Source organism: Pristiophorus japonicus, chromosome 17, assembly GCF_044704955.1.
Source record: "Pristiophorus japonicus isolate sPriJap1 chromosome 17, sPriJap1.hap1, whole genome shotgun sequence".
NCBI classification, from domain to species: domain Eukaryota; kingdom Metazoa; phylum Chordata; class Chondrichthyes; family Pristiophoridae; genus Pristiophorus; species Pristiophorus japonicus.
In genome coordinates this window covers 11,924,331-11,950,900 of record NC_091993.1, presented here as the reverse complement: position 1 = coordinate 11,950,900, position 26,570 = coordinate 11,924,331, and the positions used below count along the sequence as shown (strand labels likewise).

Sequence of the window (26,570 nt, the reverse complement as noted above, 5' to 3'; positions counted from 1 at the left end):
CCACAACAATGTGGTTGACTCTTTCAGAGTATGGCGGCTCACCACCACCTTCTCGAGAGCAATTGGGATGGACAGTAAATGCTGTCAGCCTTGCCAGCAACACCCACATCCCATGAACACATTTCTTCAAAAAATCACCTACTTTCCATTTGAGGGGCTGAAAATGCAGATCCTAAGTATCATCATTTGCTCCTGTTCCCCACTTTCATTTCCCTATGGTAGCACTCACACCCCCTGTGATCCGAAGATTGTGGGTGCAAGTCCCACTCCTGGACATGATCTGTACATAATCTTCAGTGCAGTACTGAGGGAGTACTGTATTGTCAAAGATGCCGTCTTTCAAATGAGACGTCAAACTGAGGCTCCATCTGTTCTCTCGGGTGAATGTAAAACATCCCATGGCAATATTCAGAAATGCCCTCGGTGTCCTGGCTGACATTTAGCCCCCGAGTAACAGCACAAAAAAAAACAGATTAACTGGTTAGTCAACTCATTGCAGTTTGTGGGAGCTTGCTGTGCATAAATTGGCAGTTGCAGTTGTCCAGAAAAGTGATTACAAAAGTAATTTGTTGGTTGTAAAGTGCTCTGGGACATTGTGAGCAGGTAAAAAACGTTCTCGAGATACAAGTTCTTGCTTTTCTTCTATCAACAACAACAACTTGCATTTATATAGCGCCTTTAATGTAGTGAAACGTCCCAAGGCGCTTCACAGGAGTATTGAGAGATAAAAATTTGACACCGAGCCGCATAAGTAGAAATTAGCGCAGGCGACTAAAAGCTTGGTCAAATCATCATAATCATAGGCAGTCTTTCGAAATCGAGGAAGACTTGCTTCCACTCTAAAAGTGAGTTATCAGGTGACTGCACAGTCCAATACGGGAATTACAGCCTCTGTCACAGGTGGGACAGAGTGGTTGGAGGAAAGGGTGGGTGGGGAGTCTGGTTTGCCGCACGCTCCTTCCGCTGCCTGCGCTTGTTGCATGCTCTCGGCGACGAGGCTCGAGGTGCTCAGCACCCTCCCGGATGCTTTCCCTCCACTGAGGGCGGTCTTTGCTCAGGGATTCCCAGGTGTCGGTGGTCACATAGGTGGGCTTGAAGGAGGAGAGGCGGAGAATTCCAGAGCTTGGGACCTAGGCAACAGAAGGTATGGCCACCCATGGTTATAATCAGGGGTGTTCAGGAGGGCAGAATTAGAGGAGTGCGGACATCTCTTGTGGTTGGCGCGGGGGGTGGGGGGTTTGTGAGGCTGGAGGAGATTATAGAGATAGGGAGGGGCGAGGCCATGGAGGGATTTGAAAATAAGGATGATAGATTTCAAAATTATCAGCTGCACCTGATAATACCCTGTCTACACCAAGCGCGATATGGCAGAAAGAGAGAGCAGACATCAAGAAACTCACTTTTATTTAAGTATACTCTCCACTCTCGACACCGATAGACAATAGTGGTGGCAACATTTGGCACTACTCCAAGTGCATTCTTGCAGCGTACAAAAGGTTAATGAGTTTTCCCATGTCTGGCTCAGGTGAGTCTCCACAGGAGCGCCAGAAAACTTCAAAAAGTTAGTGATAAATGCTGAGCTTCTCGAATATAGGCTGACTGCAATATTTTCATTGGTTTACATACATTTTAATTTAACCGCAGGCAAACTTTTAATGAAGATGCCAATCTACTAGTGAATGTTGTTAAAAAGTTCCAGCGCTGTCTTAATACTCTCTTTCCATTGCAGACCCCTCAGGATGGTGGATAGGTAGACTGCGAGGGAAACAAGGATTGTTCCCCAACAACTATGTTGCCAAGATATAAAGCTCTATTGCTATCAAAATATATGGACAAACCAAATGGAAGTCTAGCAAACTGCCCGTGATCCTAGCTTTGATGCTACAGGGACTGGAGGACATGTTTGCAAATGTATAAATCTACAAATACCTGAGTCTGGAGCTACACAACAGTTGTGATAGTACTGAAGGAACTGTAATTTATTGTATTTATACTTCTGTTTTCCCATGAATAAAGATGTATAACTGGTAGTTTAGAAAGAATGTTGCATTTAACTTGGGCCATTAAAATACCTGTGTATGGGTTTATCATTATTTTTGCTTTAAGTGCCTTTGGTCAATTAAAGCTTATTAGTCTTTTATATAATATTTCTTGGTCATTTGCGATTTCTTCAGGATTAATAGTGATGAAAGGTAAAACTCCCCTTCGAAGTACATTCCGGATCGGGGAGAAACACTGATCTTTGCTGCTGAGTCACGTTATGAAGAATGTTTGCTGCACGCGACACCCAAAGGAAACGGTGTGTGCCGTTTTTTAAAAATAATTTAAACTATCAAACTTTCTAACAGGCACCATAGGGGTATTGTAGACTTCATTGGTGAGCAGTATGAAGGTTTCAAGAGAAAGCATTCTGCTCAGTACTGTAAAAATGTAACATTTGCATTTTAAAGTGCCTTTTAATTAAATGCATGAATGTGGCGGGTCCATATTTTAAGTGCTGTATCTGATGTAAAGTTGAGGTAATAGAGAATGTGTTTTGGTCTTTTTCCTTTACTGTACATTATGAAACTCTGAATAATTCTACAACTAATGCCTAACAACTGTATATTGATGTACTCTACTGCACTTACTCTGCAAGTTTTCGGTTATCCAGTTAGAATGTACAAGCAGCGTCCGATTCTCACTCCTGCATTTTTCTTTTGCCAATGTGTTGAATTTTATAAATTTATATATGAACAAACTTTGAGATGTATTAGAAGGATTACTGGATTGACGTAATAAACCTATTCGATATATCTGGAAAAGTTGTGCCTAATTCTTCATTGATCTGCCCAACATTGTAGATTAAAAATGGAATGCATCCAGCAGATAAATATCTGTTTAGAAATTACTCAAGTTCTGAAAGTTCTCTCTTTCTTTTTAGTGTTTATTTGCCCTTTTTCTATGCGGTTTTTGAGTAATATGATTTTTTTATGCGGGCATTCCTGGCGAGGCCAGCATTTATTGCCCATCCCTAATTGCCCTTGAGAAGGTGGTGGTGAGCCGCATTGTTGAACCGCTGCAGTCCGTGTGGTGAAGGCACTCCCACAGTGCTGTTAGGGAGGGAGTTCCAGGACGATGGGTGTTCCCAGTGACGATGAAGGAATCCTGGTATATTTCCAAGTCAGGATAGTGTGTGGCTTGGTGGTGGTCCCATGTGCCTGCTGCTAGTTCGTAGAGATTGGGAGTTTGTAAGGTACTGCCAAAGAAGCCTTGGCGAGTTGCTGCAGTGCAGCTTGTAGATGGTACACACTGCAGCCACGGTGCGCCGGTGGTGGAGGGAGTGAATGTTCAAGGTAGTGGATGGGGTGCCAATCAAGTGGGCTGCTTTGTCCTGGATGGTGTCGAGCTTCTTGCGTGTTGGAACTGCATTCATCCAGGCAAGTGGAGAGTATTCCATCACAACCCTGACTTGTGCCTTATCTATAGTGGAAAGGCTTTGGGGAGTCAGAAGATGAGGCACTTGCCACAGAATACCCAGCCTCTGACCCGCTTTTGTAGCCACAGTATTTATGTGGCTGGTCCAGTTAAGTTTTTGGTCAATTATGACCCCCAGGATGTTGATGGTGTGGGATTCAATGATGGTAATAACATTGAATGTCAAGGGGTGGTGATTAGACATTCTCTTGATCATTGCCTGATACTTGTGTGGCACAAATGTTACTTGCCACTTCTCAGGCCAATCCTGAATGTTGTCCAGGTCTTGCTGCATGCAGACGTGGACTGCTTCATTATCTGAGGAGTTGCAAATGGAACTGAACACTGTGCAATCATTAGCGAACATCCCCACTTCTGACCTTATGATGAAGGGAAGGTCATTGATGAAGCAGCTGAAGATGGTTGGGCCGAGGACACAGCCCTGCAGAACTCCTGCAGTGATGTGCTGGGGCTGAGATGATAGGCCTCCAACATCCACAACCATCTTCCTTAGTGCTAGGTATGACTAGCCAATGAAGAGTTTTTTTCCCCCAATTCCCATTAACTTCAATTTTACTAGGGCTCCTTGATGGGTTAGATGTCAAGGGCAGTCACTCTTGCCTCATGTCTGGAATTCACCTCTTTTGTCCATAAGAACATAATAGGAGCAGGAGTAGGCCATACGGCACCTCGAGCCTGCTCCGCCATTTAATACGATCATGGGTGATCCGATCATGGAATCAGGTCCACTTCACTGCCCGCTCCCCATAACCCCTTATTGTTTAAGAAACTGCCTATTTCTGTCTTAAATTTATTCAATGTCCCAGCTTCCACAGCTCTGAGGCAGTGAATTCATAGATATGCAACCCGAAGAAATTTCACATCTCAGTTTTAAATAAGCGGCCCCTTATTCTAAGATTATGCCCTCTAGATCTAGTCTCCCCGATCAGTGGAAACATCCTCTCTACATCCACCTTGTCAAGCCCCCTCAAAATCTTATACGTTTCGATAAGATCACCTTTCATTCTTCTGAATTCCAATGAGTAGAGGAGTCCCAACCACCTCAATCTTTCCTCATAAGTCAACCCCCTCATCTCCGGAACCAACCTAGTGAACCTTCTCTGAATTGCCTCCAAAGCAAGTATATCCTTTTGTAAATATGAAAACCAAAACTGCACGCAGTATTCCAGGTGTGGCCTCACCAATACACTATAACTGTAGCAAGACTGCCCTACTATTATACTCCATCCCCTTTGCAATAAAGGCCAAGATTCCATTGGCCTTCCTGAGCACATGCTGTACCTGCATAATAACCTTTTGTGTTGCATGCACAAGTACCCCCAGGTCCCCTGTACTTTGCAATCTTTCTCCATTTAAATAATAACCTTTGATTTTTTTCTGCCAAAGTTCATGACCTCACACTTTCCAACATTATACTCCATCTGCCAAATTTTTGCCCACTCACTTAGCCTGTCTATGCCCTTTTGCAGATTTTCTTGTGTCCTCCTCACACATTGCTTTTCCTCCCATCTTTGTATCGTCAGCAAACTTGGCTACGTTACACTCGGTCCCTTCTTCCAAGTCGTTAATATAGATTGGACCAAAGTTTATGAGGTCGAAAGCCAAACCCAAACTGAGCATCAGTGAGCAGGTTATTGGTGAGCAAGTGCTGCTCGATAGCACTGTCAACAACACCTTCCATCACTTGACTGATTGATTGAGAGTAAACTGATGAGGGGTAATTGCGTGTATTGGATTTGTCTTGCTTTTTGTGGATAGGCCATACCTGGGCAGTTTTCCCACATTCCAGTAGATGCCAGTGTTGTAGCTGTACTGGAACAGATTTAGAATGGATTATAAATTCATCTTGGACAATAGCCAAGGATACAGAAGGACCAACAGTCCATTTTGTACTCTGCCTAATTTTCTTTTCCACATTTGAAGAGAAAATAGAGTGGAGTGCAAAGCTGATTCACGATCATCCATTCTGCACTATTGTCCAAGACATATTTATTCTCGTGTGATTAAAAGACTTTGATTATGCCATTGTGACCGAGGCCAAAATGGGTTGACTACTAAACTCAAATGCTGCTCTCTGAAATCAGTTGTGCAGTAAATGTGTCAGTCTGAAAATGTGCTTCCACGATGAATGCAATATAAAATGTTTACATTTTGTTGGTTTACAACCATTAGATATGTTGCTTTTAATGTTCTCTGATGATTGCAGAGCGTTCAGTTCCATTTGCAACTCCTCAGAAATGCATCAGGCTATGCCCACATGCAGCAAGACCTAGAAAACATTCAGGCTTGGGCTAAGAAGTGGCAAGTAACATTTGTGCCACAAAAGTGCCAGGCAATGACCAAGAGAATGTCTAAGCACCACCCCTTGACATTCAATGTCATTACCATCAAATCGCACAGGTCATAATTGACCAGAAACTGGACCAGCCATATAAATACTGTGGCTACAAGAGCAGATCAGCGAGTGTCTCACCTCCTGACTCCCCAAAGCCTTTTCACCATCTACAAGGCACAAGTCAGGAGTGTGATGGATGAATGCAGCTCGAACAACATTCAAGAAGCTTGACACCATCCAGGACAAAGCAGCTCACTTGATTGACACCCCATCCACCACACCGTGGCTGCAGTGTGTACCATCTACAAGATGCAGTAAGGGCTGCTGTTGTAACATGACTCTTGTTTCTCTAGAGGAGGTGGCAATGAGGCAGACTGAGCCATGTAAAATCACAATACAAGGTTGAGAGTCAATACAAAGGAATATCAACACTACAAGTACTCAGTGAAGAGCTTGAACAAACTGAAGAAATAGTTATGCAACTTATTTATTCAAATTTTAGTTTTTTGCTTTAAGCAACTATGATCCAACAACAAAATACAGGAACAGAATTGCATGATGACTGCTGATGTGCAAAGCAACTAATGCATACAACGAATGGCCTGACTAGTGACACTAACACCTTTACCAAATTATAGGTAAATTTATAATGGAATGGCGATCAACTCCATAGATTATAGTATTTATCCTAATTATGCTTAACGTGGCATTAATTAATGGATTGAAAAATGGTGGCTATCAAACCGAGGCCTCATTATGAACTAGCAATTGACCCTATCTGCTTTTCTATCGCTTTATTTATCGTAATGGGAAGAGCCTCTACAACGAAGGACCTGCATCAATTCTGGTCTCAAAGAAAATGACAAGCTATGTCTTTGGGCAGAAGTGCACTGTTCATGTGAAAGTACTTCCACGACAAGAGCTACCATATAAAAAAAGATATATATATATCCTGAAGGAGACAAACAAGGTCAGGATCTACAGGAGGAAACTTCTTTAAAGGAATACAGATGAAACAAAACAATTGAATTTCAAAAGATCCTCCTTTGCAACTGTTGGAGGGGCTACAATTAGCCTCACCCCCCACCCCCCAACACAAAGGGAATATCTAGTATTCCCAGGCCTGATCAATGTGCTGTGTCTACAGATGCCTAAAGATCAACAGTGATGCTCTGTTGGATAGTTAACCAACATTCATTATTTTGGACCAGAAAGACTTGCATTTATATAGTGCCAATGAAGTACTTTGGAAGTGTAATCATTATTGTAATATAGAAAATGCAGCAACCAATTTAGGCACAGCAAGATCGTGTGTTATTTAGTGATGTTGGTTGAGGGATAAATATTGGCCAGGACACCAGGGATAATGCCCCTGCTCTTCAAAGTAATGCCATGGGATCTTTTACATCCACCGGAGAGAGCAAATGGGGCCTTGCTTTAACATCTCATCTGAAAGATGGCACCTCTGCCAGTGCACCACTCCTCCAGTACTGCACTGGGAATGTCAGCCTAGATTTGAGAGCTCAAGTATCTGGAGTGGGACTTGAATGTACAACCTACCACCTCAGAGCAGGACTGCTACCCACCGAGCCACAGCTGGCACACACTAGGATTGGTTGAGCCAGTACTATCGACAGGAGGTAAAGTCACCCTCATCTCAGGTTTGGTGGCATTTATCGATCTCAGCCCAGGAATAGGTTAAGGAGGTTGAACAGGGGAATGCTTCAATGTCACTCCCCCTTCTAGTTTGCTTTCAAGTGCAAAGGTTACCATTTTGCAGAGTTTCCAAATCCAGGTCATTCAGACACATGAGAAAACAGACCAATGGTACACTAAGACAAGATACCTTACTCAGTACTTTTGCTCCACTTGAGCATAACTTATGCATTTATCACAGTTCAACATTTTCTTTGATTTTCAGGGATCATCCTGAATCCCCACAGCTTTGATTTCCAACTTTTCATGGAGAACTTTGTCAAAGGCTGACTGTCATCTAAATGCATTTGCCATAGCTGTTTAGGGTATTATTCCTCACAGATATGGAGGATGTTAGTCAGGCAGGATCTTCCCCTGCTGAATCAATATTTTTCATAGACTGGAGGCCTTCACTTTTTAAATAGGCACCACCTTGGCTTCCAATCTTATGGCACCTTTCCAGTGGCCACTGACAATCAGAAGGGAGTCAAGGCTTACAAATCTCATTCAGAGCAGGCATTAATTTTACCTGGAGTATTTCTTTGGCAGGACATAGTGCTCAGGGAAGAGTGTCTGAATATGTATGAGCATGTACTCATCTGCAGTGTCATCCATTTGCATCTTAATGGTTTTTCTACTTGACAGCATGGTGCTCAGTTTTGTTTCTGTGGCCAGCTAGTTGGGATGATGTATTTAGGGGAGGAATTAGCCAAGGCTTCTGAAGTTGGAAGTAAAATATTGCGTGTTTAGCATCAAATCTTGAATTCAGAATAAGTGTAGGTGAAATTATTCCTTAAACTAGTGCAAGAATTAGAAATTACTCTTGCATGTCTCAGATTATAACCTGAATTTGTGTGCATTTTGGCTGTAATCAATGATCTGAAATAAACTGGGTAAACAGATTGAACTAGGGGAACATCATCTAGCAACCAATTCAGTTTATCTTTCCTCCTGGGTGTTGGGGCTAGAACACTTTCGGCAATTCATGACAAGCTTCTATTTAGGTGTGAATCTCATCGGGTGTTGTTAATGGAGTTTTATGATTGGCATAACTTGAATGCTGTGATTTTTTTTTTGGAAGGTCTTTTGATTCATTGCATGCACTCAATTATCCATAACTGACTTTATAGTACTATAATTTCAATCCTGTTTGTTGTATTAAGCAAAAAATGAAATGCAAAGTGAATAAGTGTACATAAGATACAAATTATAGCACAATGTTTAATATAATTTGGAAGTCAGAAATACAAGAGCCGGGTGCATAATTTTAAACAGGGTTAGTCATTGAAATGCAGCTGTCTAAACCAGCAGAGCCATTGTAGAAGTCCAAGTAAATGAGATTTTAAAAAGTCAAATAACTGACATTAAGAAAGCTACTTATTCAATCCCACAAGTCATTTAGCTCACCAGATGTTCTCTCTGGGAGTGGGAAAAGATATTCCAGGGACAAGGGGAAAGGCACAAGTTTTTCCACTAAGTATTGTGAACTGGAAAGTTGATCCTGTGTGTTAGAAAAAGTCATTCCCACAAGAGCAAGATCAATGGATTGTTTATTTAATTTTGTAAAGGGAACAAAAAAGTTGCATTGCAATAAAATGGCACAGGTCAGACATCCAAAACTAAAGTTTACATGAAAACCTAAAAGCATTAGACTATGGCCAGCCATTAGTAACTAGTCTCTACAAAAAAAAAGTGTCCATAACCCATGGGGTCAGTCTCAGACCAGCCAGCACAATACTTTCTCCAAGCAGAGAAAGGCTTCAGTTCCAAGAGCTGAAACTGCAGACCAGAAGCATGCTAGAGTGCCTCAGTAAATCATCACATTGGGACAGCACACAAGATCAGCAGGGTTTTAAATCTGGGCAAGCACCCAGCTGGTGTAACTCACATGGGTACTGGATGCAAAATTCCAGCCCTTGAAAATTCAAGTGTAATATAGCAGCAATATTCTGATTTAAAAATCTGCAAAAGTGCAAAAATGTCCATGTAACTTTTGGGAAGGTTACAATAGGGAAGAAGCCAGTTCTTTGATAATTGTTGACTTTAGTTGAGGAATGGTGCTTATTTTCAGTAGTTTTGAACTTGCATATTTGGTCTTTATAGCCTATGAAAGAAAGCAGCTTTATTAAACTGATGCAAGATGCATTTAAGCCAAAACAAATCTCAAAACTGGGCATTTACTTACAACATGCTTTGTAAGGCCTTCATTCATTTTCACCACATTCTTTGCTATGTGTTTCATGGTTGGCTGCAAGGCTTCCTCTGCGTAGCCAGTGTAGTATTGTTGAACTGGTGTCTAAAAAAAAAAGACAGTTGCAGGGCAAGGCAGAGATTTCTACATTCAAATATTCCACAAGGCCATTCTATTCCTCTTTCAAGTGGCAATATTTTGCTAGGGGTACAGATCAGATTATTCATGCAAGCCTGGGGATTGACAGCCTATAGACAAGGAGAGGGGGGTGGAAAAGGGAAATTATAGCACCATTTTAACTAGCTCTGCAGAGAACAGACATCAAATTTTATTTGTATGGCTTAGGTAGGCACTGAATAAGCCACAAGACTTTAAAATTAAAAAAAGTAGTTGAATTAAGCAAATCATAATTTCACCACCTCCCACTAGATTTTTTTTTTAATTAAAGTGCCAATGTCAAGGACTGGTGGGCAAGTTATTAATTCAGTGTTTGCTTTTGTACATTATTTCAACTCAATCAGTACATCCTTCTAAATACTGCGATACCCCAAATCGAAGATGTGACTACTTACCCATTTGCTTTGACCCAAGATGCGAAGAGACAGGCAAAGTGAAGCTGCTGCAATTTCAGAAGGGTGGATGTGTACCATGCTATAGTCTATAAGCGTTAGCTCCATGAGATATTTCGCAAGAGTGTATTTCGCAACATCAACCTTTTTTTTTTTAAATACAAAAAAAAAGGTAGATATATTAGCATTTGACATTTTTGCACTACATAACATAATAGGAGCAGGAGTAGGCCATACGGCCCCTCGAGCCTGCTCCACCATTCAATAAGATCATGGCTGATCTGATCATGGACTCCGCTCCACTTCCCTGTGCTCCCCATAACCCCTCATCATTTAAGAAACTGTCTATTTCGGTCTTAAATTTATTCAATGTCCCAGCTTCCACAGCTCGGAGGCAGCGAATTCCAGATTTATAACCTTCAGAAGAAATATCTCCTGTTTTAAATGGGTGACTCCTTATTCTAAGATCATGCCCTCGAGTTCTAGTCTCCCCCATCATTGGAAACATCCTCTCTGCATCCACCTTGTCAAGCCCCCTTAAATCTTATACATTGATAAGACCACCCCTCATTCTTCTGAATTCCTGAGTAGCAGCCCAACCTACTCAACCTTTTCTCATAAGTCAACCCCCTCATCTCCAGAATCAACCTAGTGAACCTTCTCTAAACTGCCTCCAAAAGCAAGTATATCCTTTTGTAAATATGGAAACTAAAACTGCACGCAGTATTCCAGGTGTGGCCTCACCAATACCCTGTACAGCTGTAGCAAGACTTCCCTGCTTTTATACTCCATCCCTTTGCAATAAAGGCCAAGATACCATTGGCCTTCCTGATCACTTGCTGTACCTGCATACTATCCTTTTGTGTTTCATGCACAAGTACCCCCAGGTCCCACTGTACTGCAGCACTTGGAATCTTTCTCCATTTAAATAATAATTTGCTCTTTGATTTTTCTGCCAAAGTGCATGACATCACACTCGTCATATTCGAAAGTATGATACAAAGACATTTAAAATTGCAGACCCAGGTCAAGTGTGCTTCAATATATTGGAGTCATTGTAAATGTGGACAGCTATTTCCCTGGAAAAGTGACTTTATTTTAAGACAGCAGAGATTCCATACTTACATTACCAGCCTTTGCAGCCCGCCTCAAGAAGTGCAGTGGAAGAGGACGGCCCAATTTAAAGTCAAGCTCTCGAAGAATAAGCCTTTCCATTTGCCGGATCTGGATCTGGGTATAAGCGTTGTCTGTGATGTAAACAAAGTCTCCTATAGCAGGTGCATAAATTTCTTCATATTTGGAAGCTAGCAGCATGGCAGTCACAGCAACTAGTTGGAGTTTCTTGCGAGAAACTGGCTGGCTCTGAAAAGACAATTTAGCTCCTTGAATGATTAGGTAAATCAACATTTGGTCTTGGAAAGAGCAGCCAGGATCTAATTGAGAGATATATTTAGAGGTTGAATTTAATAATAAAAAAAAAAAGAGGCCAACAGGTGGGGCAGATTCCTCTACAATAGGATTATTTCAGGACAAGCAGCAGTTATAGCAACTTGTCCTAACCCAATCTCCCTTCAGCAATATGGCAAAGGGATTAAGACAACAATCTTTTCCTCCTACTGACAGCATTGGACTCACCACTGGGGTAGTTTTACTGATGCCCTCCAGTACCTCATCACCTAGTGAGGATTGCACATGTCTGGACCTCAAATTTCAGCAGGCCACAACAGCAAAGCCCAATCCCATCGTCATCTGATGTGCAGAGGCACACACAAGGCAACACACCTCGATAAGTGATAACCCTGGCCTACATCCCCTATAACTGATCAAACTGCAGCACCATCTTGTCACAGGCACTTATACATAAATTCCACATTTAAGACAGACAAGATGATTACAGGTCACCAAAATCTACCAAGTTCAGGCCAGACACACACTAAACCTCCAACTCTACTTAAAGGCACAAATCTAGGCTTTAAATTTAAGTAGAGCTGATAAACTACCAGAAAGGGCTAGTGCTCAAAACAGTATGCAAACAGACTATTCTTATTGGTACAGAAGCTGACTGGAATAAAGCAGATCACATTTCAAACATTACATTACCCAGTGTTAACTCAGTCTGCCTTCAGGAGACTGAGTACACAAGGTATGTAAAGCTGATCGATGAGCACACTTTAGTTATACTCCTGGGTCCTGCTACTGTATCATAGGCAGTCCCTCGGAATTGGAGGAAGACTTGTTTCCACTCTAAAAATGAGTTTGTAGATGACTGAACAGTCCAATACAGGAGAAACGCAGTAGTTAAAGGAAAGGGTGGGTGGGACTGGTTTGCCACATGCTCCTTCTGCTGTCTGCACTTGGTCTCTGCGTGCTCTCAGCAATGAGACTCGAAGTGCCTAGCACCCTCCCAGATGCATTTCCTCCACAGGGTGGTCTTTGGCCAGGATTCCTGTATGGACCATGTACACCTCAAATCGCTGGAGAAATACCGCCAACGATGTCTCTGCAAATCCACTGGGAGGACAGGCGCACCAATGTTGTCATCCTCGACTAGGTCAGCATCGAAGCACTGACCACACTCTACCAGTTCTGCTGGGCAGGCCACATTGGGAGTCTTGTCAGGCATGAAACAAAGGAAGCGCTCTACTCAGAACTTCTTTATGGCAAACGAACCCAAGGTGGGCAGAGGAAATGTTTCAAGGATACCCTCAAAGCCTCCTTGATAAAATGCAACATCCCCACTGACACCTGGCTACTGTGAGTAGATACAAGGTAGCAGGACACAAGAGCAAGACATTGGAGTCAACTTCCATACAGTGTAAACACTTGGCGTGACTGACACCACTGTACCCAAGATACCTACAATAGCTCCAGATTTGTAACCAGTAAAAGGTGCATAAAGAGACCTACTTCAATGCAGTAAGTGCTCTTGATCCCAGTTTCCTAGGTCTGCAGGAAAAGTGCTTGAATTGTGGCCGACACCATTGAGTTTGTGATGAGAAAGGTCACCACTGAAGCTTTAATTGGAAAAAAGAACAAATCCCTGTCCCTGTGAAATTTGGCACAGTTCACATGTACAAATGCAGTTTAAGCTACAGATCCTAGAGATATTTTACTGTACTCTGAGAAAAAAAAAAGTCACTTACTTGCAGAAAACGATCCATTACAGCCAAGGTCATGTAGAGTGTTTCCTGGAGCAGGTGGAATCTTGAATGAACTTGAATTAGCCAGTCAACTAGGAGTGCACGCATGCGTTCATTTATTTCCTGCCCCTCGAGGTAACGTGGCCTAATGGTTTGCTGCAACTGCCATGGAGTAAAATGATTAAACATTACAAGAGCAAAATGCTGGAAATCTGAAATAAAAACAGGAGACTTAGCGAGAGAAACAGTTAACATTTCAGGTCAATGACCCCTTGTCCGAACTGGAAGATGTTTTTAAGCAAGTGTTGGGATAGGTAAGTGGAGGGGCTGGGGGGGGGGGGGGGGGGGATCAAAAGGGAAGGTATGCAATAGGGCGGAAGGCAGGAGATTAAGAGACAAAAGGGATGGTGGTGCAAGGCAAAAGGAGATGGTAATGGGACAAGTTAAGAAACAAAAGATGAGTCGAGATAGGGTGTAAATGGAAAAGGAAGAATCAACAGCTGCCATGGGAAGGAAAAGAAAAAAAAAAAAATAGGGGTAGAGGTTATGGTCTGAAATTGTTGCTCAGAAAGAGTCCAGAAGGCCGTTCAATGCCTAAACACAAGATGAGGTGCTGTTCCTCGAGCTTCATTGGAACAGCGTAGGAGGCTGTGGACAGAGGGGGATCAGAGTGGGAGTGAAGAGAATTAGAGACAGGAAGCTCGGGGCCACACTTACGGACTGAATGGAGGAGTTCTGCAAAGCAGTCATCCAATCTGCGTTTGGTCTCCCCAATGTAGAGATCACATCGTGAGCAGTGAACACAGTATGCTAAACTGAAGTACAAGTAAGTCACCGTATAACTGGAAGGAGTATTCAGGACCTTGGCCATTGGGAAGGGAGGAGGTAAAAGGACAGGTGTTGCATCTCCTGCACTTGCACGGGAAGGTGCGGGGGTGATTGAGGCGTGGACTAGTGTTGTGGAGGGAGTGGTTCCTTCAGAATGCTGAAGGGGGTGGGGGGGGAAGGAGGAGGAGGAGATGTGCAGTGGTGAGATCACACTGGAGGATGATCTGTTGAACATGGAGGCTGGTGGGGAAGAGGCAAGGACAAGTCACAGCAGAAGTAGTGCAGGAAATAGGACAGACAGACTAGGGCCATGTCAACCATGGCAGAGGGGAATACTTGAAGGAAAAAAGGAAGCCATATCAGAAGTATGGAAGGTGGTGCCGTCAGAACATTAAACATTAAGTTTGCCGTAAACATTTAAAATAGTGAAAAGGCCAAATTTCAGCCTGATCTTGTGTCATGCAATGCATGAAACAATGTTCCCCTTCTTTACCAGAGATGGGAAACAATGTTTTACAGTTCATGCTGAAAACATGAAGGAACATTACTTGCCATACATGGAGCAATAAATCAAGTAGCACTGAATAGTAGAATTAGAGTTCCCTTATCCATACTGCTTCTCAAAATAAACTGCAGCAATTTTCTCAAAGCTGACTTTTCCCCATTGAGCTATAGCTTCAATGGCTGTCTGAGCAATCGAGAGCAAACTATATAGCACCTTTAACATAGTGAAGTGTCCCAAAGGAGTATGGATATTTTAAAAAAATTGGACACCGAGCCACACAGTAGAAATTAGCACAGGTGATCAAAAGCTTGGTCAGAGGAAAGTTTTAAGGAGCATCTTGAAAGAGGAAAAAAGAGGGGTAGAGAGGTTTAGGCAGAAAGTTCCAGAGCTTAGGGTCTGGGCAACAGAAGGCACAGCCACCAATGGTTGAGCGATTATAATGAGGGTGCTCAAGAGGGCAGAATTAGAGGAGCGCAGACATCTCAGGGCTTGTGGGGCTGGAGGAGATGAAATAGGGAGGGGTGAGGCCAAGGAGGGATTTGAAAATAAGGATGAGAATTTTGAAATTGAGGCTTAAAACTCCAGGAGAGAAAAGTTCCTTCAAAGAAATCATGTCTTGATCCAATATTTAATAACTTCAATGAACGTTGGAATCCAAGACTCTCTAGTTTGCTGTTGCAATCACCATTACCTGAAAAGCATTGATTAAACAATGCCATTTCTAGAATTGCAGGTTGAATGATACCCTGTTGTACTAAACAGATAGAACAGGCTTTAGAAGCCAAAATTGCAAATCTAGGATAATTCTTTATAGAAGTCTATTATGGTCAGAGTCAAACTTATTCACATGGGAGTTTCTAAACCAAACCAAGTGATCATTTAAACAAGCTTCAGCTAGGAACAGGAGGTCAAATTGCCCTTCGATCCTGTTCCACCATTCAATGAGATCGTGGGCTGATCTGTGACCCAGCTCCATATACCAGCCTTTGCTCCTTATCCTTCAATACTTGTGGTTAACAAAAATCTAGCAATCTCAGATTAAAGTTTATTGGACTAGCATCAATTGCCATTTGTGGCAGAAAGTTCCAAACTTCTACCAGCCTTTGCATGTGGAAGCATTTCCCAATCTCTCCTGAAACATCTTGCTCCAATTTTTAGACTGCCTTCTAATTCTAGACTCCAACCAGCAGAAATCTACCCTCTGTTCCCCTTAATATCTTAAGCTCCATTCCAATCACCCTCTTAACTTACTACAGACCTGATCAGAGTCTACACACCTCCAGTTGCCGCAAGTATTTGAAGATGTCCTTTATATATTGACTGCACAGCTGAGGATTATAACCATCTTCAGCATCAATATCTTCCACCTCCAGCAAGGTACCAGAAAAAGCTTGGCATAGGTCTTCCTCTTTCATAGACACATCTGTCATAGACACATCCATCGGTGTTGGAGACAGAGGGGCCTTGAAAATAAAGATGGGGCAAGGATGAAAGGCAACCGGGAATTTTTTTCCTTAAAACAGGGAACTAAAAGTTCAATTTATAATGCATACCTTGGGAATGGGCTCCTGAACCACTGGTTTTACCTTCTGACCTACTGGCCTCAACTCCTGAACTGCTGGTTTTAATACTTTTTTCTGCAAAACTTTTTCCTTTAGTTTGGATGCCACTGGTCTAGAAACTTTCACATTAGCCATTTCTTTTTTCTGCAGATAAATAGCAATGGGTTAGTCATTTTGACAAATTGGGGTCAATAAGATGTTCATTTCCAGGACCACCATTACCTGCTCTCCTCCTCGAGTCACAACTCGATTCGCCAGGTCTCCTAAAGCAGGCCTTCGCGTGACTGCAGTCATCTTGGCCAGTGGCTTGATCGGTTCTATATTTTCCAAGTTCCGAAGAGCCTAACAAGGGAAGTTTAAAAAAAAAAGTTAAGTATTTTGACAATACTTCTGAACACAATTATAATCTAGTAAAGTTGCTCTGGATCCAAGGCAATTACTTCTAGCTGTTCACCCACCCCTTCCAGTCAATGAGGCCACCTTTATTTCTCCCCTCAAAGTCAATGCCCCAACCCATCACTGCTTCTCTGCCTTTTTATTCTTTTGCCAGGGTCCCAGGCTCAGGGGGAAGCTAGGCAACTACATGAAGGAGAGACGAAGCAAGCTGGGTGGAGGCTCGTGTGGAACAAACAATGTCCGGTAAAATTCCATGTAACACCTCCTGAAAAGGCAACAGCTGCCCTCTGCCACTTGGCATTCACACCCCCACCATGGGCACCTATTGCTGGAGGCCAACTTCACCAGCCTCCTGCCCATCCTGTTCACTTTATCCACCAATACCCACTTGGAGCATCCTGGAACAAGGCTCTTGCAAACCAGAACCTTGCCTTTACCAAAGTCTCCCTTACCCAACTATTCTATCAACCTGAATGAGGACGCCGATGTTGGTGCGCCTGTCCTCCCAGGGGATTTGTAGAATCTTGGGGAGACAGCGTTGGTGATATTTCTCCAGCAACTTGGTGTCTACTGTACATTGTCAACATCTGAGCCATATAGGAGGGCAGGTATTACTACAGCCCTGTAGACCATGAGCTTGGTGGCAGTTTTGAGGGCCTGGTCTTCAAACACTCCTCCTCAGGCAGCCGAAGGCTGCACTGGTCCTCATTCAGGCTAACATTCCCAGCATTGAAGCACTGACCACACTCAATCAGCTCCGCTGAGCAAGCCACAGTTCGCATGCCAGACACGAGACTCCCAAAGCAAGTGCTCTACTCGGAGCTCCTCCACGGTAAACGAGCCAAAGGTGGGCAGCGGAAACGCTACAAGAACAATCTCAAAGCCTCCTTGATAAAGTGAGACATCCCCACTGACACCCGAGAGTCCCTGGCCCAAGTGAAGGAAGTGCATCCGGGAGGGCACTGAGCACCTCGAGACTCAATGCCAAGAGCATGCAGAAATCAAGCACAGGCAGCATAAAGTGTGTGTGGCAAACCAGTCCCACCCTCCCCTTCCCTCAAAGGACTCTGTCCCACCTGAGAGAGTCTGTGGCTCTCATATGGGATTGTTCAGCCACCAAAGAACTCACTTCAGGAGTGGAAGAAAGTCTTCCTCGATTCCAAGGGACTGCTTATGATGATTCTGTCAACCACCTTGCCCTGTCCAAACTGCTGCAGTGAGATCTGGTCACATTTTAGTCTCCTGTGGCACCGTGTTCTATCCTCTGTCTTCTTGGTGTACGACCCTCCAAGACCCACTCCAAAGTTCCTCAGAGGAACTCTTTCCTCCTTCTGCACCATAAAACATTCTCACCCCAAGTAATCAATCATCTCAGCACCCCTCCTATACTCCCTAAACTTCCTGTCCATATTGACAGCCACCCCCTCAACCTTGCCATCTCCCACAGCCTCTCATCCCCTGGTCTCATTGAAAACACCATCTTGACTCACTTTTGTATTCTTCACTCACATCCATCCACCCTTCTTCTGCATCCAGTGGGAGGGGGAGGGAGGTGCAGCAAGCAGCAAATACCCAGAGATCATTTACAATTGCACCATTAAACTTTCAACTGCACAGCCTTTGGTCCTCCATTCAAAGTACTCCTGCTGCTGTTAATTTGTTCAGCTGCTCCCTCACCTTGTTGCCCTTGGCCCCATCCTGGAAGTGCCCCCTGGAATCTCATCCATCCCCCCCCCCCCAACTTTGCTTCCTCAAGTCCAAGGGCTACAGGACTTCCACACATGTGGTACCCGACTGGCTTAGCCAATCATCAAATCTGGCTGGACCAATGAAGTACCATCGGGTCCCTCACTATTCCAGAATCATCCTCTTAACTACCAACTGTCTCCTTAAATGCCTCTCCCCATCTCTCAACAAAGGTGCTGAGCTCAAGGACTTGTCTGAAGATTGAGAAAGATGGGCCTCAGCTGCTTGCACCACCCCCTTCCTTCCCTCTTTACTCAGGCCACAGGGTTAAGAGTGGAACTAAGCAAGGGCTGTCCTACTAGTGGTGTATAAAGGAACACTTGAGGCATTGAAGGAAGGTGGCATGGTTGATCACACAGGCTGCAGAGAGGTTGAGGAAGGATAATGCACCATGGTCAGAGGGTATCATTTGCAATATTGGTTAGGGCCATTTCAGTGCTGTGGCAGGGCAGAAACCAGAGTAGAGAATTCAAGCAAGGTGTTGTGGGCAAGATGGGTGCAGACAAGAGAGATTAGAGACGGGGTGTTAGATAACAAGGACAGGAGTCAAGAGTGGGTTTTGCTGGAGACATGTGGTAGTGGGAGAGAGAGGTTTAAATTATCTTTGGTCTCCAGGCTGACCCTGGAATAGTGGGAAGCTTTGTGTGTGAGGTGCAAAAGCACTTGATGTGACCCAGCCAGATCTCATAATGGTTGGCTAAAACAAGTGTGTGCTAGATATGCTCAGGTCTGCAGCCCTTGGGCTTGAGAGAGTAAACGTGGGGCTATACTCAGAATGGGAAAGGGTAAAGTTCTGCTTGGGACAAGGGAATCAAAGATGGAGAGAAGAGAGTGGTTGAGCAGATCAATGGCTGCAGAGTATGATAAATGCAAAACCAAAGGCCAGCCAGCTGAGAGTTTGAACGTTCAGTATGGGGGGCAGGGAAGAGGAGGAAGGAGGAGAGGAAGTCTCCCTCTCCCCCAGGCGCAGATACAGAAGTGGGTCCAGTGAGGAATAAAAGATGGTCAGAGACAGCCTTGCCTGTGATAGCAATTATGAGAGAGAGAGAGAGAGAGAGAGAGAGAGAGAATATGGCTAGATCAATCAATATGGAGGGAGAGGTACAGGTAGGAGATTTAGAATGCAAGGAAAACCAAGAGATTATTAAAAGGACAAGGCATCAGTCAGTGGCAGGTTAGAAGAGATGACTTCTAAAACATAGAAAGATGCTTGAAGGATAATTTACTAGAGGCGGGGGGGGGGGGGGGGGCGAGGAGAGAGAGACAATGTGATAAAAGACCAGACTGCCGCCAGACCAGTTTGGCCAGGTGGATGGTGGAAATAGCCAGATAGAGGGGTTTCAGTAAAGGGAAGGGCTCAGAGTCCAGTTTCAGTCAAACCCAGGCTGACAAAGCCGTGGACAGCAATGGTCTTAATTTGCCCTTTGGCTCAACATCCATTTTTGATTCGTCATCTGAAACTCATTTTTCTACATTAAGGGCAATATATAAATTTGCATGATATCTTCCAATTCAATAGATGCATTCCGAACAGCATTATCAAACCACCAGGGCAAAAGCACAACGAGAACGGGAACTGGGAGGGAGAACATGTGGCCACAACTTGGCCGCGACCTACATTTAATAAAAAATGAGCTGGAGCTATTCACGCGTTCTGTACTCGCGTTACAAATCATTTCAGGTGGTTTATAAAATCATGTGACGTGTTTGGACACAAGCTCCGAAATAAGTTAGTTCAGCATTCAGCTACAGCCAAAAAAGTCTCAATTCGCCCGAGCCATGGATTGCAGCAAACTCTGTGATGCTACAATATTTCCACCACCAAGAGTGGTTTGCTACACAATTCAGGGTTGCGAAGCTGGGGAAACTGACTCAGCAATGCCGCGTGTCGGTTTCCCACCCCGCAATAGTAAGACCTGAAATAGGAACTCATTGCGACTTACAACAGCACGGCGGGTGAGAGCCATGGCGATTGCGCCCAGAGAGGGAGGGGGAAGCCCAGTCCGGACCCCAGACACCGGGCGGCGGATACAGTCAGTCTCCGGCTCAGCGGCTGAGGTTGGGCCGCGTCTCTGGTCGATATCCCGCTGAAGGTGGCAGGTGAGCCGACTTGAAGGCGCTGGTGGTCTGGGCGCAGCTGGTGTCCCTGGAGCTCCGCTGGAGTCCCTGCTCCCTGCTCTCTCCGCTGGGCTGGAGTCCCTGGGTTTATCGGACCCCTGGTCCCTGCTCTCTCCGCTAGGCTGGTGTCTCGGACCCCTGGTTTTTCCGCTGGGCTGGAGTCCCTGGTTTATCGGACCCCTGGTCCCTGCTCTCTCCGCTGGGCTGGAGTCCCTGGTTTATCGGACCCCTGGTCCCTGCTCTCTCCGCTGGGCTGGTGTCTCGGACCCCTGGTTTCTCCGCTGGGCTGGAGTCCCTGGTTTATCGGACCCCTGCTCTCTCCGCTGGGCTGGAGTCTCTGGGTTTATCGGACCCCTGGTCCCTGCTCTCTCCGCTGGGCTGGTGTCTCGGACCCCTGGTTTCTCCGCTGGGCTGGAGTCCCTGGTTTATCGGACCCCTAGTCCCTGCTCTCTCCGCTGGGCTGGTGTCCCTGGTTTATCGGACCCCTGGTCCTTACTCTCTCCGCTGGGCTGGAGTCCCTGGTTTATCGGACCCCTGGTCCTTACTCTCTCCGCTGGGCTGGTGTTCCTGGTTTATCGAACCCCTGGTCCCTGCCCTCTCCGCTGGGCTGGTGTTCCTGGTGTCTGTCTCTCTCGAATCTTGTTTTAATTCCCGCGAATCTTTCAAATATCGCTTCTCTCCCTTTCATTGGCCAGATTATAGGATGCACTCTCCTTATTGGCTGTTCGCTGGCGCTGTGGAATGCGTTACTACGGAGATGCCTCGTTCGGAATCAGAACCTTTTAATAAAATTTGCATAAAGGTCGCCGGGTAATAATCCAATGTCACAAGATGCGGAGTGTCCGGGAAACTGTTGCAGTATCCGTAAAGGGGTTTGTACGATTAACAGACATCTTCAGCACACGTGTAGTTAGCAACATTGGTAACATTGCTAAGGATGGCCCAACAATTTATTGACATTCTTTCTATGTTGCATGTTCTAAAATTTGAAGTATTCAATTAATTCTGACTGGAGTGTGGATTTCAGGGTCACTCAGTTGACCCCCTGCCACGTTCCATAATGTTCCCAAAGTCTGCCACCTACTGCAGACTTACAGATGGTGCAGTGTTGCAAATGTACCAGGGTAGGTTATACCCTTATTCCTCTTTCTGCAGTAATGATGAAGAGTTAGTCCTTGTCTTGTCTAGGTATCTTTGCAAGAGTCTCAGTCTTTTACGAGGCCCCTTGGGGTAGAGTGACCATAATATTGTAGAATTCCTTATTAAGATGGAGAGTGACACAGTTAATTCAGAGACTAGGGTCCTGAACTTAAGGAAAGGTAACATCAATGGTATGAGACGTGAATTGGCTAGAATAGACTGGCAAATGATACTTAGAGGGTTGACAGTGGATAGGCAATGGCAAACATTTAAAGATCACATGGATGAACTTCAACAATTGTACATCCCTGTCTGGAGTAAAAATAAAACAGGGAAGATGGCTCAACAGTGGCTAACAAGGGAAATTAAGGATAATGTTAAATCCAAGGAAGAGGCATATAAATTGGCCAGAAAAATCAGCAAACCTGAGGACTGGGAGAAATTTAGAATTCAGCAGAGGAGGACAAAGGGTTTAATTAGGAGGGGGGAAATAGAGTATGAGAGGAAGCTTGCCGGGAACATAAAAAAGCTTCTATAGATATGTGAAGAGAAAAAGATTAGTGAAGACAAACGTAGGCCCCTTGCAGTCAGGTTCAGATGAATTTATAGTGGAACAAAGAAATGGCAGAGCAGTTGAACAAATACTTTGGTTCTGTCTTCACGAAGAAAGACATAAATAATCTTCCGGTAGTACTAGGGGACCGAGGGTCTAGTGAGGAGGAGGAAGTGAAGGATATCCTTATTAGGCGGGAAATTGTATTAGGGAAATTGATGGGATTGAAGGCCGATAAATCCTCGGGACCTGGTAATCTGCATCCCAGAGTACTTAAGGAAGACACAAATAACCTTCCGGAAGTACTAGGGGACTGAGGGTCTAGTGAGAAGGAGGAAGTAAAGGATATTCTTATTAGGTGGGAAATTGTGTTAGGGAAATTGATGGGATTGAAGGCCGATAAATCCTCGGGACCTGGTAGTCTGCATCCCAGAGTACTTAAGGAAGACACAAATAACCTTCCAGAAGTACTAGGGGACCGAGGGTCTAGTGAGAAGGAGGAAGTGAAGGATATCCTTATTAGGCGGGAAATTGCGTTAGGGAAATTGATGGGGTTGAAGACCGATAAATCCCCGGGACCTGGTAGTCTGCATCCCAGAGTAAGGAAGTGGCCCTAGAAATAGTGGATGCATTGGTGATCATTTTCCAACAGTCTATTGACTCTGGATCAGTTCCTATGGTCTGGAGGGTAGCTAATGTAAAACACCACCTTTTAAAAAAGGAGGGAGAGAGAAAACGGGTAATTATAGACCGGTTAGCCTGACATCAGTAGTGGGGAAAATGTTGGAATCAATTATTAAAGATGAAATAACAGCGCAATTGGAAAGCAGTGACAGGATCGGTCCAAGTCAACATGGATTTATGAAAGAAAGATCATGCTTGTCAAATCTTCTGGAATTTTTTGAGGATGTAACTAATAGTGGACAAGGGAGAACCAGTGGATGTGGTGTATTTGGACTTTCAAAAGGCTTTTGACAAGGTCCCACATAAGAGATTAGTGTGCAAAATTAAAGCACATGGTATTGGGGGTAATATACTGACATGGATAGAGAACTGGTTGGCAGACAGGAAGCAGAGTCGGGATAAATGGGTCCTTTTCAGAATGGCAAGCAGTGACTAGTGGGGTGTCGCAGGGATCAGAGCTGGGACCCCAGCTATTTATAATATACATTAATGATTAAGATGAAGGAATTGAGTGTAATATCTCCAAGTTTGCAGATAACACTAAACTGGGTGGCGGTGTGAGCTGTGAGGAGGATGCTAAGAGGCTGCAGGGTGACTTGGACAGGTTAGGTGAGTGACAAATGCATGGCAGATGCAGTATAATGTGGATAAATGTGAGGTTATCCACTTTGGGGGCAAAAACACAAAGGCAGAATATTATCTGAATGGCGGCAGATTAGGAAAAGGGGAGGTGCAACGATACCTGGGTGTCATGGTACATCAGTCATTCAAAGTTGGCATGCAGGTACAGCAGGCGGTGAAGAAGGCAAATGGTATGTTGGCCTTCATAGCAAGGGGTTTTGAGTATAGGAGCAGGGGGTCTTATTGCAGTTGTACAGGGTCTTGGTGAGGCTTCACGTGGAATATTGTGTTCAGTTTTGGTTTCCTAATCTGAGGAAGGACGTTCTTGCTATTGAGGGAGTTCAGCGAAGGTTCACCAGACTGATTCCAGGGATGGCTGGACTGACATATGAGGAGACACTGGATTGACTGGGCCTTTATTCACTGGGGTTTAGAAGGATGAGAGGGGATCTCATAGAAACATATAAAATTCTGACGGGACTGGACAGGTTAGATGCAGGAAGAATGTTCCCGATGTTGGGGAAGTCTAGAACCAGGGGACGCAGTCTAAGGATAAGGATAAGGGGTAAGCCATTTAGGACTGAGATGAGGAGAAACTTCTTCACTCAGAGAGTTGTTAACCTGTGGAATTCCCTACCGCAGAGAGTTGTTGATGCCAGTTCATTGGATATATTCAAGAGGGAGTTAGATGTGGCCCTTACAGCTAAAGGGATCAAGGGGTAGGGCGAGAAAACAGGAATGGGGTACTGAGGTGAATGATCAGCCATGATCTTATTGAATGGTGGTGCAGACTCGAAGGGCCGAATGGCCTACTCCTGCACCTATTTTCTATGTTTCTATGTTTTGCTGTTTGGACCGCAAAGATGTGCAGATAAAGTGTGGTAAGTCCAATGCTGCCTTTATTGCTCAATTCTGATTAGTCCCAGCGGTGCCATCTTGGGACATAGCAACACAGCAGTAGGCCATTCAGCCCCTTGAGCTTGCTCTGCCATTCGAGCTACAGTACGCAGACGATATCTGTATCTGTGCACACACACAGAGGCTGAACTCTAGGACATAGTCGACATATTTACCGAGGCGTATGAAAGCATAGGCCTTATGTTAAACATCAGTAAGACAAAGGTCCTCCACCAGCTTGTCCTCGCTGCACAGCACTGCCCCCCAGACATCAAGATCTACGGCGTGGCCCTGAACAACGTGGACCACCCTATCTCGGGAGCCTCCTATTAACAAGAGCAGGCATTGATGATGAGATCCAACACTGCCTCCAGTGCACCAGTGCAGCCTTTGGCCGCCTGACGAAAAGAGTGTTTGAAGATCAGGTCCTCAAAACTGTCACCAAGCTCATGGTCTACAGGGCTGTAGTAATACCTGCCCTCCTGTATGTCTCCGCAAGATCCTACAAATCCCCTGGGAGGACAAACGCACAAACATTAGCGTCCTCGTCCAGGCCAACAGCCCCAGCATTGAAGCACTGACCACACTTGATCAGCTCCGCTGGGCAGGCCACTCGGAACTCGTCAAAGGCAGGCAGAGGAAACATTACAAGGACACCCTCAAAGCCTCCCTGATAAAGTGCGACATCCCCACTGACACCTGGGAGTCCCTGGCCAAAGACCGCCCTAAGTGGAGGAAGTGCATCCAGGAGGGCGCTGAGCTCCTCGAGTATCGTCGCCAAGAGCATGCAGAAATCAAGCGCAGGCAGCGGAAGGAGCATGCGGCAAACCAGGCTCCCTGCCCACTCTTCCCCTCAACTACTGTCTGTGCCACCTGTGACAGAGACTGTGGTTCTCGTATTGGACTGTACAGCCACCTAAGGACTCATACTAAGAGTGGAAGCAAGTCTTCCTCGACTCCGAGGGACTGCCGATGATGATAGGATGATGGCTGATCTGCGACCTAACCGCATATTCCCACCTTTGGCCCATATCCCGTAATGCCATTGGTGAACAGAAAGTTACCAATCTCTGATTTAAAATTAACAATTCATAGAATCATAGAAATTTACAGCACGGAAAGAGGTAATTTCAGCTCATCGTGTCCGCGCCGGCCGACCAAGAGCTATCCAGCATAATCCCACTTTCGAGCTCTTGGTCCGTAGCCCTGTAGGTTACGGCACTTTAAGTGCATATCGAAGTATTTTTTAAATGTGAGGCTTTCTGCCTCTACCACCCTTTCAGGCAGTGAGTTCCAGATCCCCACCATCCTCTAGGTAAAGACATTTCCCCTCATATCTCTTCTATACCTCCCCCCAATTACTTTAAATCTATGCCCCCTGGTTGTTGACCCTTCTGCCAAGGGAAGCAAGTCCTTCCCATCCACTCTATCCAGGCCCTTCATAATTTTATACACCTCAATCAGGTCTCCCCTCAGCATCTCCAATCTTTCCTCATAGCCAAAATTCTCCAGTCCAGGCAACATTCTTGTAAATCTCCTCTGCAATCACACTTCTTAATCATACCCCCAACATTCAAGTACAAGTGCAAGCACATCTTTCCTGTAATGTGGTGACCAGAACTGCACGCAGTACTCCAGCTACGGCCTAACCAGTGTTTTATACAGTTCAAGCATAACGTCCTTGCTCTTGTATTCCATGCCTTGACTAATAAAGGCAAGTATTCCATATGCCTTCTTAAACACCTTATCTACCTAGCCTGCTACCTTCAGGGATCCGTGGACCTGCACTCCATTTGTTCCTCTCCACTTTTTCTTCTCAGAGGGTTGTAAATCTGTGGAATTCGCTGCCTCAGAAAGCTGTGGAAGCTGAGACATTCAATAAATTTAAGACAGAAATAGATTGTTTCTTAATCGATAAGGTGATAAGGGGTTATGGGGAGTGGGCAGGGAAGTGGAGCTGAGTCCATGATCAGATCAGCCATGATCTTATTGAATGGTGGAGCAGGCTCGAGGGGCCGTATGGCCTACTCCTGTTCCTATTTCTTATGTTCTTATGAGTTATCCCCAGTGTCCTGGCCAATATTCATCCCTCAATCAACGTAACAAAAACAGA

At 44.7% G+C, this 26,570-nt stretch overlaps 2 protein-coding genes across 4 annotated transcripts in view; one reads left to right on the top strand and one right to left on the bottom strand.

Annotated features, from left to right (window-relative positions):
* Positions 1–2,804, top strand: part of myo1ea (myosin IEa) — a 160,929-nt gene extending 158,125 nt beyond the window's left edge. For all 3 annotated transcript variants that reach the window (XM_070858377.1, XM_070858376.1, XM_070858375.1), the window contains one exon: positions 1,730–2,804. In XM_070858377.1, the coding sequence (XP_070714478.1) occupies positions 1,730–1,806 (77 nt within the window). In that variant the 3' untranslated portion in view covers positions 1,807–2,804. The remainder of the gene's footprint in view (positions 1–1,729) is intronic.
* A 6,237-nt stretch (positions 2,805–9,041) lies between these two features.
* Positions 9,042–21,175, bottom strand: ccnb2 (cyclin B2). Its single transcript, XM_070859309.1, has 9 exons — positions 20,388–21,175; positions 16,525–16,644; positions 16,294–16,446; positions 16,018–16,203; positions 13,411–13,569; positions 11,393–11,629; positions 10,271–10,411; positions 9,693–9,803; positions 9,042–9,611 (listed from the first exon to the last, which is right to left on the bottom strand). Exons 1-9 carry the CDS (start codon positions 20,409–20,411, stop codon positions 9,510–9,512), a joined length of 1,233 nt encoding a protein of 410 aa, XP_070715410.1. The 5' UTR covers positions 20,412–21,175; the 3' UTR covers positions 9,042–9,509.
* Positions 21,176–26,570: the final 5,395 nt, after the last annotated feature.

Excerpts from the sequence above, each read along its gene's own strand:
- ccnb2 (XM_070859309.1), bottom strand. The coding sequence starts at position 20,411 with ATGGCTCTCACCCGCCGTGCTGTT. Across the intron at positions 11,630-13,410 it reads TAATGGATCGTTTTCTGCAA|AGCCAGCCAGTTTCTCGCAA; the intron begins GTAAGTGACTTT and ends TTGTCTTTTCAG. Across the intron at positions 9,612-9,692 it reads AAGGCCTTACAAAGCATGTT|GCTATAAAGACCAAATATGC; the intron begins GTAAGTAAATGC and ends TTTCTTTCATAG.